At 51.2% G+C, this 15,106-nt stretch overlaps 2 protein-coding genes across 52 annotated transcripts in view; both read right to left on the bottom strand.

The window, feature by feature from the left end:
* The window catches only part of camk2b1 (calcium/calmodulin-dependent protein kinase (CaM kinase) II beta 1), a 39,782-nt gene extending 32,626 nt beyond the window's left edge, over positions 1-7,156 (bottom strand). For 48 of the 50 annotated variants that reach the window (XM_078086214.1, XM_078086210.1, XM_078086198.1 and 45 more), the window contains exons 1-3: positions 6,803-7,156; positions 3,660-3,754; positions 450-509 (exon numbers count right to left, since the gene is read on the bottom strand). In XM_078086214.1, coding sequence (XP_077942340.1) covers positions 450-509; positions 3,660-3,754; positions 6,803-6,864 — 217 coding nt within the window. In that variant the 5' untranslated portion in view covers positions 6,865-7,156. The remainder of the gene's footprint in view (positions 1-449; positions 510-3,659; positions 3,755-6,802) is intronic. The other 2 variants (XM_078086218.1, XM_078086216.1) reach the window with 1 other exon arrangement.
* Positions 7,157-8,291: 1,135 nt separating this feature from the next.
* On the bottom strand, positions 8,292-14,964 carry LOC120830502 (protein transport protein Sec24C). 2 transcript variants are annotated; one of them, XM_040195183.2, is made up of 22 exons: positions 14,894-14,962; positions 14,689-14,744; positions 13,667-14,320; positions 13,490-13,548; positions 13,081-13,134; positions 12,871-12,982; positions 12,648-12,769; positions 12,424-12,556; positions 12,221-12,330; positions 11,963-12,075; positions 11,675-11,851; positions 11,487-11,583; positions 11,309-11,413; positions 11,039-11,206; positions 10,868-10,964; positions 10,627-10,775; positions 10,253-10,391; positions 9,866-9,987; positions 9,579-9,758; positions 9,271-9,471; positions 9,102-9,191; positions 8,292-8,680 (listed from the first exon to the last, which is right to left on the bottom strand). In XM_040195183.2, exons 3-22 carry the CDS (start codon positions 14,271-14,273, stop codon positions 8,540-8,542), a joined length of 2,976 nt encoding a protein of 991 aa, XP_040051117.2. In that variant the 5' UTR covers positions 14,274-14,320; positions 14,689-14,744; positions 14,894-14,962; the 3' UTR covers positions 8,292-8,539. The 2 variants fall into 2 exon arrangements, with proteins under 2 accessions (XP_040051117.2, XP_040051119.2); XM_040195185.2 differs by lacking the exon at positions 14,689-14,744 and having other exon boundaries at positions 14,894-14,964.
* Between the last annotated feature and the right edge of the window lie 142 nt (positions 14,965-15,106).

The raw sequence follows: 15,106 nt of genomic DNA on the forward strand, positions 1-15,106 counted from the left end.
TCAGTCTTACATTGTATGTGTTCACATTATTGCAGAGGGTTCTGTGAATAAAGGCTTCAATCAAATATACTTGTAAGATTAAAAAATATATAAAAAATGTTTAAAATGAGTCTGTTAAATGACATTTAATTAAAAAAATATTATTTATTAAACTGTGAAATCTTCTTTGATATATTAATTTAAATATATAAAAGCTACAGTAATGTTTATTCTTATATCAATATTTGTTACATCTGTCAGCAAAGACAAGTTGTCCTTTGTATTGATTTGTAGTACATTCTTTTTTTAACTCACTTAACAAAATGTAGTAGAAAAGCGATTTATTTTGTATTGAAATAAGAATGAATGGAATATGCTTAAAAACAAGACAAATACGTCTTTGAAGCAAACAGGAAATTTAAGATTAACTTTGGATTAAGTGAGACGGCAGAAGGAAGAAGCGCCTTCACCGATGTTGGAGTGTTTCAACAGGCGACAGATCCGAGCCTCTCGTTCCAGCTTCTGGTGATCTGAAGACAGAGACATGAACACACAGACGAGTCATTCTCATAATATTACTGCAGATGCACGTCTCGTTAAACACGCTCATTCTGAACAGTGGATGTATCGCATGAGCTGCAATGAAGCGATGTGTTGATGATCACAGACGGATGCAGAGATTAACAACAAGCACATTACGACAGTCGGTTCCATCCATCTTGTGGAACGAGAAGCTTGACGTTAACGTGGGGGCCTACGTTTTAAAAAATGGACGTTGGAGACGTTGTTGAGTGCAGATTTCATATTCCTGCCATTTAATACATCGTAACAAAAGACTGCACTCCGCTGCTGAAGGTTCCTTCAATAAAAACGATTAAATGTTAACAGATCATTTATTATTTACAACCCTCAAAAATCAATGCAACCAACCAACAACTTTTTAAATTTATTTTCTGTTACATTCTGCTCCATTATTCTGAATTCAATTGCCTGTGATTGGGAGCAGAGGTGCAGGTTATGCATTTACATGGGTGCCCTTCACCCCGTGTGTGCAGCACAGACATGCACGTGTTCACCCACACACACATGTGCAAATTGCATGGGATTAAATACCCACAATTGGACAGGACGGTGCCCGCCGATACACAAAACCGGAGCGCGCGCACACGCACGCACGCACGCTGACAGTGAGGAGTGACGGCGGAGTGTGAGCCCGGCGATTAAAGTCTTAGGAAACGAGAGGAGCGAGGCGGAGAAAAGGAGGGTTGACGGGGGAGGAGGGGTTAAAAAAAAAAAAAGAGGAGAAAATGCCGGGGTAATTATGCATGAGGCCCGTGCGCTGTGGGTCTGCTTAAACATGAAGACGTCTCTGATTGTTGTCGTTTTTTCGTGCAGCTGTTTATCGGTTTCCTGCGCTGCAAAAATGAATCGGTCAATAACTGATTACTTAAAAAGGAACGATGAGGAGACTATGGGTGATTTATGTGTTCATAATAGTATGAAAGAACGTCACCGAGTGGACAGACTTCAAGTACAGAGGCAAAAGTACACAATGTGCAGCCAAATGTGCTCTTGAGTTGTTACATGATTGCATATTATTTTAATACAATTTTAAACTGTGAGGTTGAACTTACTGTATAATAAACCGTTGTCTTTCATTTACCTCAATTATTTGCTCAATAGATGTAGAAAATTAGAAAATGCATTTTCCTTTCTGTTGGAGCAGCGTGAGAAGCATCGAAGTTGAATTTAAGCGAAATATTCTTTAAATATTAAGCATGGAAACTCGTTATGCCAAATACAACTAGATCTACTTCTTTCTAGACTCGATTAAGCTTCAAATCTCTTTAAATGGAGATCAAAATGGAACACTGAGAATTTGCCTTGGGATTCACTGATGGAGGTTGACCTGAAATGAGACAACGCAACCTCTTTTGTAATGACTAAGTTTGACATTCAGGTATTCTGACTTGAAAGAAGCTGGTTCGATCGATGGGAAATAAAGCTCACGTGAACCGACGACCCGACCTCTCAAACAAGGCGTTTTGATGGCGGCTCTTCATAAGAAGGCACAGTGGGCAGAAACACACAAGCAAACAAATCAGGATCTACTGACAAAGTGTTGATCTCAGCTGATTTGGTGCTTTGGATGCACATTTCTTACATTAAAAGCTGGAGCGACTACATCTGCCCTGCTTATCCGACGCTGACACAAAGCTGGCGAGCCACAAACCGGGTCAGAGCGCCGCTGCTGCAATGCAGGTGACTCTCAGAGAGAGCGCGCACACACACGCACGCACAATCTCCACCATCATGACAAATGGAAAGGCCACACAGCGACCCCCTGGCCAGAGATCACCGCCAACGAGCTCTGCAATTGGCTAAAAGCTTCGCCCAACAGACCTGTCCTACATTTCCTGATGATGTGTCTCGGATTGGCATTAACCTTCATGCCGTTGCACAGTGGGGGGGGGAGGAGGGGGGGGGGGGTGGGGGGGGGGGGGGGGGGTTGGGTTATTTGAAGATGACACGCACTCGAGAAGGAGCCTGGATGTGTGCATGTGTGCGTGTAATATTATGAGCAACAAGCAAGAAATCAAGTGCATCACTCTCAGCTCCTCTGCAATGTCTGAATAGCTGCTTGAGTGTGTGTGTGTGCGTGTGCATGTGTGTGTGTGTGTGTGCGTGTCGGAGAGAAAGAGGGAGTCAGATGAGAGTCCCGTGCTAAAGGCATGTAGGCGTACAGGCGCTCGGCCCTCAGCTGCCAAGTGCCTGGGGTGCCTTCTCTCGCTTGACCCCTCCCTCCCCTCGGCCTCCACCTCCATCTGCCAGTGCAGAAAAGAAACGCTCCTCCCGATTCGCTGCGGTTCCATTTAAGCTCACAAACCCGACCTGCAGCCCGAGAAATACCACAACAACAACAACAACAACAACGCCGCCGCCGCCGGCGGGCTGACCCGAAGGCCCGATTCTAAAGCAGAGCAGTAAGTCGTGGCGGCCCGCGGCGCCCGGCTCCCGTGTCAGACGGGTCACGGCGCTATGAATAGGGGGTCCGGAGGAGAGTCAGTATGCGGCGGCTGCAACCGGCGGCCTCCCGACTGTCGGGATGAACGGTTAACGGCGGCGCGATGATCTCGTTAAAAGGCAGAAGGTGAAAAGCTGCCGCAGCGTTTGAACGGTTGACTTCCGTCGTTTTGTGGACGACCATTAATGGCTTTATTTATCTTACCGAACAAAATGAAATACGAGGAGACGGCGGCTCTGCGGCTGCAAAAAGATTCAAGCCTCAACATGAACTAACGGCGGCGGCCGGACAATCTAACACCTTAAAAATCCATTTTGTGTGCAGCAGAAAAGAAGTTTGAACACTGGACCGACAAATCCTAATTGTGATATGATTTTTGTTATAAACACCCAACAGGTGGAACTTGGGCGTTAACTTTGTTGTGTATTTGAGAAACTGGCATGTGTTGTATTCCTCAATGCATGATCTGTGTGTGTGTGTGTGTGGCCCGACCTGCGCTTGACCTTTATTTAAATGACGTTACGCCGTTAATGAAAAGGCTCGGACACCCGGAAGACTCCTTCAAACCCGTCACTCAAAACAGAACCCCCGTCTCGGCCGGAAGCACCACGTCTTGCACGTCCCAAAAGAGCCCCGACAGGCGGCGGACGCTCACCTCTGGCCGACAGCTTTTTGGTGTTGATTATTTTGGCGGCGTACTCCTGTCCCGTGCACAGCTTGACGCATCTGCGCACCACCGAAAAGGCTCCCCTGCAAAAACACACAGGGAGGGAAAACAGACATTTGGTCAACTCGGAGTGCTTGTTGGAACCCGTGCGTCTCTGATCGCATCGCACGCCGTCGTCTCCCCCCAAGACTTCTTAATCAGCTCCAGCTTTTTCTGCACAGCCGGCATTTTTTTTTTTTTTTCCCTCCCGGGCCCGATGTCGGTCGCCCGCGTTAAGTGCAGCTAGCCGCGCTAAAAGACGCCGGCGTCAGGATTCGCCGGCTTAATTGGCTCCCGCGAGGTTCAGCGCGCCGTCGGCAAAATTATGAACAACATGTGGGGAGAGAGAGAGAGAGAGAGAGAGAGAGAGAGAGAGAGAGAGAGAGAGAGAGAGAGATGCATCTGGATATTAAAAGTCACATTCGAGATGGCCTCGACACAATTTCCTTTTATGAATCCCAAATTAACTTGGAAAGTCTGCATGCAACCCCCCCCCCCCATATGCAAAGCTCCCCGTGGTTGATTACGCACAGAAAGGAGCTGATGTAGTTTCTGCAGCAGCGGAATCGCGGCCACCAGGCGGATTGCTGCAACAGCGACAGCGACAAATCCGTGGTTTCCCTCCGCGCGGGAACTAAAATGGAGCTCTGATTCCCCCGTTTAAATGTCCGATGCGATGAGGATACGGAGAGCAGGCGCTGCTAATCAACACGACGTACCTGTGCAGGTAAGGGGGGGACGGGGGGGATATTCAGCCAGATTTGATTTGAGGTTTCAGTTGTCTGAATCTTTAACATTTGAGATGAGGGAACAATTATGACTCACGGCCGCAAACACCAATAACGCTGGTTTGAATGTTGATAATAGGGAGTAAATCTATGGGAACGTGTGACAGGGAGTGTGATTCACCACCTGACCCCCCGGGGTCACGGGGTCACGGCGTGCGGGTCTTTTCGGCCTCGCTCGCGCCACCGGCCTTTCTCAGCAGCGAAAACATGGAAAAATTAAAGAAAACCAGACGACACACGGCTGCATATCAGCGCACACACACACACACACACACACACACACACATTACTGACACCAAACTCCACAGCTGTGCCTGGAAAGTTCACACTGTGTGAGGTAAGAATCCATCGAGAGGGCTAAATACGCTAACACACACACACACACACACGCACACACGCACACGCACGCACACACACGCACGCACGCACACGCAGGGTAACAGGTCATGAATCAAAGTGCACGCGGAGGGATTGAAACTGACCTCAAGTCATTTTTTAACAGAATTAGTCGGGCGAGGGGTCTTTGTAAGCGGATCGCTTTGACCTTTTGCGCTGAAGACTCGCGTGCTGCAGGACGACGCTTCGGAAATCTACACTCGGGACGCTCAGCGTCTGAGCGAGGTGAAACGGGACACCCCCGGGCGGACGAGGGCCGGAGTTCTTCGTGAGCTCCATTCGCTGCTTTGAATGTCTTTCTAGCAGCTGTGTGGGAGAGAAGGACGTCTCCCCTCGACGGGCGGCGGAGACGGGAAAGAGACTCTCAGCGCCGCGTCGCCGTTCACTTTATGGGGAAAATCTGCAGTTTGTGTCGTAAATTAACTGGGAAGAATTCACACAGTCGTGTTGTGCATACATGCACATACACACATATGCATGTATATATGAAAATAAAGCAGCAGAACATTGGGATGCGTGATCAACGGGACGAGCACACTAAAAGCTCAGATGTCACACACTCCGCTCGGAGAGCGACACCACTAGAGAGGCGGCGTGCGACAATTAGCCGCCGCTCAGATGTCGGATTGGTATCACAGAATCTCGGGGAGCGTTGCCACGGCGACGGCGGGTCCATCCACACCTGCGCGGCTTCCCCCTCCAGCTTGGAGTGACGGCGCGAACGGAGAGAGGTGTTCCTGCGCCGGTTAGAGTCTCCCGCCGAGGGCTTCGAAAGGCGACGGCGTCGAAAGGATTCGTGGGGGGGGGGGAACTCGATTATCTCACATTCACCGACTACTTTAGTGCCTTTGTACCCCGGGAAAGAAGAGGCGGGTGATTAAAATCGTTATATGGAAACAAAAGGTTGAATATCCCGTAAAGGAAGTCCCGCTGGCTTTGGGAAATAAGAGTGTGACAGGAAATAACTTCTGCCATGTTGACAATATTTATTACTAAAGAGATTAAAAAGGGAGCGTCTATCTGGTTTAGCTACAGACGGAGGGCTAAAAATAGGCTTAAGTTGGCTTAAAAGAAGGCCCCGAAAAATACGGGTGACGGCTGAAAACTCCAAAGACAATCTTCCCAATTCTTTATTGCCCGTCATCCTTGTTTGTATCCTTGTTGTATTTATCAAACGAAACGCCGTCCCGTTTCCAGGCCGCTCACTGTTGGTTGGTCACGTGCAACGCACTCAATCCGTGACGAGTGGGTTTGGGGTGAGAAATTTCCACAAATCACGTTTATCGATGATGTTTTTACAGCAATACTTAAATAGAAAATATTAAAATGTTATATTATGGCAAATACATCATTTTATTCCCCAATCATTTCAATTGTAAGTTGTATTTTCAGGGACATTTTCAAGAAGCTGAAGACAAAAGTGAGTCAGCGGTTTTCTTGAGAACTTTCTGTCCCAGGTTAACAAAGACGTGTGTGCACGTGCGGTTAGTGGCGCCTCGTGCAGGAGGCGGATGGCTGCTGTTGTTGTTGTTGTTGTTGTTTTTGTTGTTGTTACCACTGCAGAGTATCTCTTCTTGTGTTATCTGCCCCCACAGTGTTGCAAAGGAGGCGTCACGCCTTCACGTGAACGGCTGTAAAAACCCGACTGTGTGTGCGGGAAGATCACATTCACCTACCGGATGTACAACAAATATCAACACGCAACATTGTTGCATTTTACGTCACTTTTGTGTTTGTGTCGATCCCGCAACACACGTGACACTGTTATGAAAAGAGCCAGTGAACGTTTAAGAGAGAGAGAGATAGAGAGAGTACTTTGAGAGCTCCAAAACACACACACACATACACACACACACACACGCACGCACGCACGCACGCATACGCACACACGGGCGCGCGCATACTCACTTCCCCAGCTCCTCGTACAGCTGGAACTCGTCCGTGAAGCGGGTGCAGGTCGTGGTGGCCATGTCGCTCCTCTGGTCTCTCGCTTCTTTTACTTTGAAAAGGTCCCAAAAAGCAACAACCACAACAACAACAACAAAAAAAACGCGGTTAAGTTTGCGCTTAAATTTGCGTTTTAAAAAATATAAATACGCGCACACAGAGACACGCGGGGTCCGCCCAGCAGCGAGTGAGATGCGTTCAGTGGAAGGAGGGTTCGATGCTGAGAGGCGAGCTGTTCCGTCTCTGCGTCGGTGTGCTGCTCTCTGACAGCCCGCGCGCGCACACGCACCCGCACGCACCCGGCGAGGCGGAGCCACTTCCGGCTGGCAGTTACAAAATAAAACGTGCCATTTGTTATGATTTTAACAATAACCATTTTTTTACATATTCATGTTTTATATATACTATTAATATATATAATAAATAAACCTGTATATTAATAGTATTAGTATTTCATTTTTTATATAAGATTATTAAATAAAGTTCTGTAATGGTTTGTTTTAGCTGAGGTTTGATTTAACACAGTTTAATTGTCGATGAATTTGGTGACCAAATTAAACTCCGCCTGCAGATATACGATGTGAAACAATCTTGGTGAGTCGAGCTTGGAAGTAGCTCCTGACTCACCAACACTGTTTAAAAGCGTGTCAACCAGTTTAACGTCACCATGCTACGGTGTTAACTTGTTCAGAAGCCTCAAACGCTATGCTAGGAGTTGGGGGGAGGGGGGGTCATAATAACCTTCCAAACTGCTTAGATATAATGAAATACTATATTCTGAACGTTAACCCACTGAATAACAAGTTCTCAATATATGTGGAATATTGGTGGATTGTAAGGGGTTTTCTGCCCCCTTGTGGTCATCAGTCAGTAATGCAGTACTGTAGTTTATTTTGAAGGAAACAATTAATCGTCTTCCGGTCTTATGCTGATGAATCCGTCCGGCTTGACGCAGTCCGCTGGGTTCGGGCGCAGGGCCACCGATGGGAGGCGGCGCAGGAGTCGCTCTGTCGCCCTCTGGCGGCCAGAAGACACAACTGCAACGCGCGGCGCTGTAATCGAACACAACTCCCGCCTGCACGGTGCGTAATTCCAAATAGGGGCAAATATGAGCGAGCTGGTTTTGTGCCTTGGGGGAAACGGCGCGTGTGTATCTGGACTCGATGAGACATATTTTCACGGTTTAGTCCGCGAAACGTTACAAAAAACATTTATTTAAATGCAAAGACAGCATTGAGACATTAAAGAAATTAATACTTGTCTTCATTATTAATATGCTGTATTTTTTATAAAAGGTATAAAGCAATGCAAACTTGCTTTCTGCTATTTACATGACCACACAATTTATTTTATATATTGCTGTACTCACCAATTGGGGTCTTGTTAATACCCTACAAGTAAGATCTGTTAATGTTTACTAAACACTGGAAAAAAAATTCCTCAATCAAGGTTCAATTAAAGCCTTCATGGATTTAATTATGAGTTATTCACATACAGAACCCACTGTGGGCATCACACACACACACACACACACACACACACACACACACAAGAATAAATTAACATCATAACCACATTTTTCAGAACAGCACAGATCACATTCAACACTTCCAGCGCATCGCTGCACTCTTAAAAACAGGCCTTCCACATTTTAATAACGCGGTTGAGTCCTTTTTGCTTGCGACCCCCACCGGGGAGTCACTGCAGGAGCCGGACGGAGTTGACGTGGAGATGGTAGAGGAAGTCGGCGTAGGACGCCCCCCCGTTGGGGCTCTTGTCCTCCACCAGGTGGCGCTGCAGGACCTCCTCGCAGGCGTCGCCCTGCTTCACCACCCACAGCTGGGACAGAAAAACAGACGTGAGGAGACATTTGTCCTGACGCGAGGCCGGTGAGGAAGACGAAGAGGAAGAGAATACACACAGCCTTCCGATCTCGCCTTTTTTATTTGGACTATATTTCAAAGGGGGGGAAGCGTCAACGTCACAAGACACGAAAACCAATGAAGACGTTCTCTTCCTCTCAGTCGCCACGGCAACAACACATGATGCAACAAATGTGTGCGCTCGACCTCTTGCTGCGATCATCACAGATCCTTCAGGATCTCTTTGTTAAATTTGCACAAAACTAAATAGATTAAGATTAAGTAAGAAGTCAGAGTTCTGAGGAAAACAACGTAAGGAATATTCCAGTGGACAACATCCGCTCTAAAATGGGCCGTCTAGCAGAAGTATTAGAAGTGTGTTTTGCTCGGCGCCACACCTTGCGGGCGCAGGGCGCCTCGGAGTTCAGTGCGTGGACGAGGGATCGGACGCGGGCCGACAGGCGGTTCTCAAGAACCGGCAGCTTGGTCTGAAGAAACACAAGGGAGAAGAAACGTTGAAACGTCGCTGCCCACGGAAACCTGAGCGCCCGCACGTGGCCCGCTCACCTCTCCGGACGGCAGCGAGGAGAAGCAGCCGGCGTTGAAGAGCGCCATCAGGGTGCATGCTGGGACTCGGGAGCCCACCCACAGCAGCAGGGTGAGGGGCGCGTGCACCAAATACAGACGTCCGGGCTCCATGCTGGCGGCGCAGCAGCGCAGCGCCTCCCCCGCGTGCGGAGAGGAGGCGGCGCCGTCCACCGAGAGCGGCTGCGGGGGGGACAAAGGGAAAGCGTGACGCCGACGTCAGCCGAGCGGAAATTAAGGTCGGAGGTCAACGCTCCCGAGCAAGGGGGGAGGGGGGGGGGGGGACTGACCAGAGGCAGCAGCAGCGGGTAGAAGTGGGCGGAGGTGGCGGCGGCGTCCATGGCGAGCACCTGGCAGCGCTGCTGCAGCCGCTGGTGGACGGAGCTCCGCAGCCCCGGCAGCAGCACCTCGCTCTTCCTCAGGCTGTTGATGTAAACAGGAAGTGCACGCAGGTACTGAGGGAGGACCAGCTGCAGGGCGCACACACACGCACACACACACACACACACACAATAAAGCGTCATTCATGGTTTAAAGGGGTGAGAAGAAGCCGTTTTGTGGAGCTTCTCGACCTCACCTGTCCGGCGGACACGGAGGCGGAGCAGCAGTGTTTGCGGTAGGAGGCCAGGGCCTCCGTCACCTCCGTCTGCAGCTCCTCCCTCAGCTCCTGTAGAGGGCGCTCCAACACCGAGCAGTAAACTAGACGGGGAAGCACACAATCAACGTCTGCAAACACAAACTACTCCGTCATGAGGAGGCAGCGCCTGTTACAAATGTGCAACATGATGGCAAACATAAGCACTTAATAAACAACATTGGACTGATATAATTATTATTATTACACAGTCACATTCTCCAGTCTAATAATTTCCAGAAATTGGATGAAAAATGTAATTAAAATCAATCATCTATTTACAACAACGGTCTGCGGTGTTCTTAAGCGCTGTGTGATTTAGCTCCTCACTCTTTTTGCAGTAGAAGGTGAGTAACGTCTGGGCCTGGTACTGCCGGAAAGTGTCCTGCAGGTGTCGAGAGCATCGCAGCGTCAGCGTGTGGACCCGCGTCCTCCTGCATCCCGCCTGGGTGCTGTAGGACAAAACAGCCTGACGGGGCGAGAGAGAGACAGAGAGAGGGGGATTATGGGGAAATAAAGAGCAAGTTAAAAAGGGACGTTGAGCGCCATCGTCAAACAGCAAATTAAACGAGTGTCGACAGAATATTAAAAATGATAAAAATGTTGTGGCCGAATTACAAAAAGGTTCGACAAATCATTTCAATCTCAACTATGCGAAGGATTTAAGAGAGGATCCGTCAGTCCAACCCGTCGCGCGACCCCACCTGCACGGCCACACCTCTCGTCTCGTCCAGCGCTCGGTTGTGCGCGAGCTCCACGGCCAGCGTTGTCCTCCGATCGAGGGTCGCCATGGCGACCCGGCCGGGGCTGTCCCCGGGGAGGAAGAGCCCGTAACAGCCGGACACGCGCACATCTGGCGAGGACACGGGCGGATGTTGGAATCTCGGGGATTTTTATTATCCGCCTTGTGTCACACTTGACAAAAACAAATGGAAAATATCTCACCTTTGCTGACAAAAACCCTGAGCTCGGCCTTGTAGCCGGTGTCCGTCTCTACGGCGCGCTTCAGATCCGCGCTGAAACGCTCTCGGTCCAGTTCTCCCTGCAGAGAAACACAACCCGCAGATTTCTTCTTCATGCACATCATGCTTGGGGGGGGGGCGGCCGGCGGTATACCTGGAGGTGGTCGTAGGCGTGCAGAGCTCCACCCGTCAGGTACGGAATGTGACCCGGCCAAGCCCCGCCCACGTCTTGCTGGGAGAGGACGAACAGGTGAACGCCGCAGCCCTGACCGACGCACTGCTCGGCCAATGAGACGGCCGGCGCCGACGGCTGAAAGATGGACTGAGGGGGGGGAGGGGGAAGAAAAGCGGCGCGAGCGCGGACGTCTCATTTCGTGTAATTTTGCGCGAATGCGAAGGAGAGTGAGCGCTACGTCCCACGTACCTTCGCTTTGTTGGAGCCGAAGAACCCCGAGGACGGGTTAGTGTCCCCCGTCTCTACCAGAGGGGCCGCGTGGAAGACCAGCAGCTTGCCGGGACAACTCAGGGCCTAAAAAGAGCTCAGCTGAATGAAACAAAAATCACCATTTCCAACTGTTGCAGTGCGAGCGGTGATCCCTGACCTGCAGCACGGCGAGGCCGGCTCTGACCGGCAGCTCCACGGGGGCTCCACCCGAGCCTCCACCCTCCGGACTGAACTGGGGAATCAGCTGCAACACGCTGCACACACACACACACACACACACAACCAGACGCAGAGTGAGGCATGTGATGCATGAGGCCGCGAGCGGCGTCCGAGGCGCGGCGCTACCTGTGGATGCCGTGGATGCAGTCCTCCAGGGGCACCAGCAGCCCCTCCCTCACGGGCAGCTGCAGCTCTTCGGCCTCGGCGATGACCAGCATGTGCGGGCGGGTCAGAGCCGGGCTCAGGTCGTACAGGTGGATCCTGCTGTCGTACGTCATCAGGCCGACGCGGACGCCGTCCCCGCTGCGCACGCCGGAGGAAACCGTAAGAAGTGTGTGCGCGCGTGTGTGTGTGTGTGTGTGTGTGTGTGTGTGTGTGTGTGTGTGTGTGTGTGTGTGTGTGTGTGGTTCTCACCTGTTCAGAGAGGTGAGCAGAGTGAATATTTGTTGAGTGGCAAACTCCAAATGTCCTCCTCTCACCGCTGAGGCGGAAACATCCACGGCCAGAATCAGGGCAGCAGGTTCCCCCTGAAAGAAAGTACATCATCACACACACACACACACACACACACACACACAAACACACACAGTAACACACACATACGTACATGAATTAGATACAATTTCACTCGAATCCCTGTTTTGGGAAGAGACGGAAAACACGGAGACGAACCATCTGAGGGCCGAGCGTCTCGTAGGACCCCATGCTGAGCTCGGGCCGTTGGTCTCGGTCCACCCGGACGCCCTCCGGCCCCCTGGTGGGCTGGTACTGGTGCCACGGCACTGGAACACCGGAGAGGAGGGAGGGGGAGGGAGGGGCTTAGGACGCTCCGCGGGTTCGTACACGTCGCAGAAGCGCTGACCGTGGAATCGTACCTTCGCTGAGTTTACCGCAGAAGGGGCAGAAGAACCTCTGACCGCAGTCCTGCCAGCCCATCGCCGGGCACATGGAGGCGCCGCAGGAGCCGCAGCCCGTCACGCACGCCGCCTCGCTGCTCAGCGCCAGCGGCTTCGAGAGGCCACAACAACAACAACAACAACAACACGTTGAAATGACTAAACACGCGTCGGGCCGCTCCGCTGCTTTTAACCACACTGACCTCGCTCAGTCGGGCCAGAGGAGTCAGCAGAGCTGCCAGCGGCAGGCGGCTCAGGAGCGCCGTCTGGCCTTCGCAGGGAACGCAGTAGGAGGCGGAGCGGATGGCGAGGGGGCTGGCGTTACCTTGAGGTCAACAGAGAGCGGGGGCGGGGAGGGACGCGGAGGCTTAAAGGACAGCTGAATGCTGGATGCGGCGACACGTCTAGAGCCCTGTGTGCGTTTACCCCGGTCCTCCATGATGCAGGACGTGGTCGCCAGCGGGGGAAGACGGGAAAAGGGCTCCGAGGCGAAGACCTTGCCCTCCCACTCCGCCGCGTCCTCTGCAATCACCTTCACCTGAGGAGACGGGAGAGAGGCCGAGGCGTTGCCATGGCAATAAGCGGGCGGCGGCGGCGGTGGAGAGGATGGGGGCGGTTCGCTGCGTGAGGACTTACGACGCTGGGCAGCAGCTCCGGGTCCAGGCCGTAACGAGACTCAGCGGTGGGGGACTGTGAGGAGAGAGACACTGCTTTAGTTTTCCCAGGTCGTATATTTAATATAGTTACAGCGATATTGAGTCTAGAAAAAGATCCTCTGACTGTACGGAGAACCAATATCATGTTGGTTCTCCGTCACGTGAGCACATTGTCCTGCACTTTATCATATTATGTTTCTCCTTCTGCGGACACTTCCTGTTGAGGTTTTCATTGTACGCAGCTTGCAGGAACTTTTGGATTTGAGCACAAGGATGTCATCATGCAACACTCGCTACATATTTATCAGCCAAAACCTGCAGATTTATCAGTTAAGCAAATTATCCTTCGAGCCGGCGACGAATGAAGTGTTTCATGTGTTTTCTCCCACCTGAGGCGCGACGTTCCGGTGCGGTGCAGCTGCATCGGGAACAAACTGGTTGATGGTTCCTGAGGAGAAGACAGAGTTGTCAGGCTGGAGTTTCACTCGCGACAGTATTTGTTCAGACTGCGACAGGTGTAAACGATCGGCTCCAGAGGGAGGAGGGCTTTGCACAGATAAACGTACCCCTTGAGGGTGCAGCGAGCGTCCAGTGAGGCTGCTGGGAGGCGGCCGCGGACTCCGCATTCGTCCTCTCAAAGACGGGCCGAGGTGTGCACAGAGGACTGTTCGCGCCCGGTGACGGCGAGCCAGCGGGCAGGTGGTTTTGATGCGAGGGCATCGGCCCATCGAGTGTGTACGGGGGCTGGAAAGGGGGAGACATCCCTCGATAGGGACTGTGAGGGGAGTAAAATGGCATCTGTGGCACCCTGCGAGGATGCGGGCCTTCCTCCACGAGAGGGAGGGAACACGGGGGGATACGTCTTCCCCGGCCCGCGGCCGGAGCCATTGACGGAGCACGGACACTGTGCTCGGCGTTGCGAGGGTCCAGGGCGCCGAGATGAGCGCGGCCTCCGGGTGGAGAGGCGGAGCGGTCGCCCCGGCAGCCGTGGGTGGAGCCCTGCAGCCGGTCGCGGTCGGGTCTCAGGTCAGAGGGCGAGCTCAGGCTGAGACGCTGAAGGCCGGGCAGAGGGTCGCAGGGGGGACCTGGAGGGGACGCTGGGGACCAGCCGTTCTGGCCCGCCCACGGCTGGCAGGGTGTCCGGCTCTGATTGGCTGAGGGGGCGTCCATCATCCTCCATAACCATCACTGATTGGTCGGTTTCACCTGAGAGGCGGGATCTATCGGGTAACAACAAGATAAAATATAACGTTACTCGTCTGTCTTCTTCCTAATGGCTCCATCGGGGCCGTGATGAGATTCTCATTTTTCTTCTCAGAGGCCCAACGAGTCTTAATGAGTTAATAAATGTTGCCACCAAGAAGGTTACTCGCTCATAATCCAAACACATGCTTATTAAAGCAAATTGTCCCGCCCGATGAACGCGGAATCTTATTCACCAGCGAACATGAGCGTTAAGCTAACGTGAACCCTGTTAGCTAAAACACGGAGCTGCTCACTTGGAGGAATGAGCTATAAATATAAAACAGCTCACCCGAAGGAAACTAACGTTGTATTATCTCACGTAATAAAAAAAAGGAGAGGAGACCTTGGACGTCAGGAGACGCGGGGGGGGCTTCGCGTGTCCTCGTCTCCATCGCCGCTCTGCGACGGAAGCGAGACGCAAAGTCAGTTTACTCAAGATTTAAATTAAATTAAATTAAACCGTATTGAACTTAAACCACTCGACTAGAACCAGTTGCCCGGGTGTGTAAATGCTGGTATGATGCGTTTAAGTTGATGGTTTTACGTACCTGAGTTTGTGCATAAATGGCGTCAAGTTACAAGACACGCGACAATGCATTTCCGGTCATCCTTTCAAAGTAAAAGCAAAATACAGGGATTACTTATTCATTTCATTCATACATAGTTATTATGCCAATATAGAATTGAGGAAAATGTAGCAATATGTGTATTATACAAGTATATTGTGTTGCTGCTACTTCTATACAAGTATTCTATATTTT

The sequence above is a fragment of the Gasterosteus aculeatus genome, chromosome 13 (genome assembly GCF_964276395.1).
Source record: "Gasterosteus aculeatus chromosome 13, fGasAcu3.hap1.1, whole genome shotgun sequence".
Taxonomy (NCBI): domain Eukaryota; kingdom Metazoa; phylum Chordata; class Actinopteri; order Perciformes; family Gasterosteidae; genus Gasterosteus; species Gasterosteus aculeatus.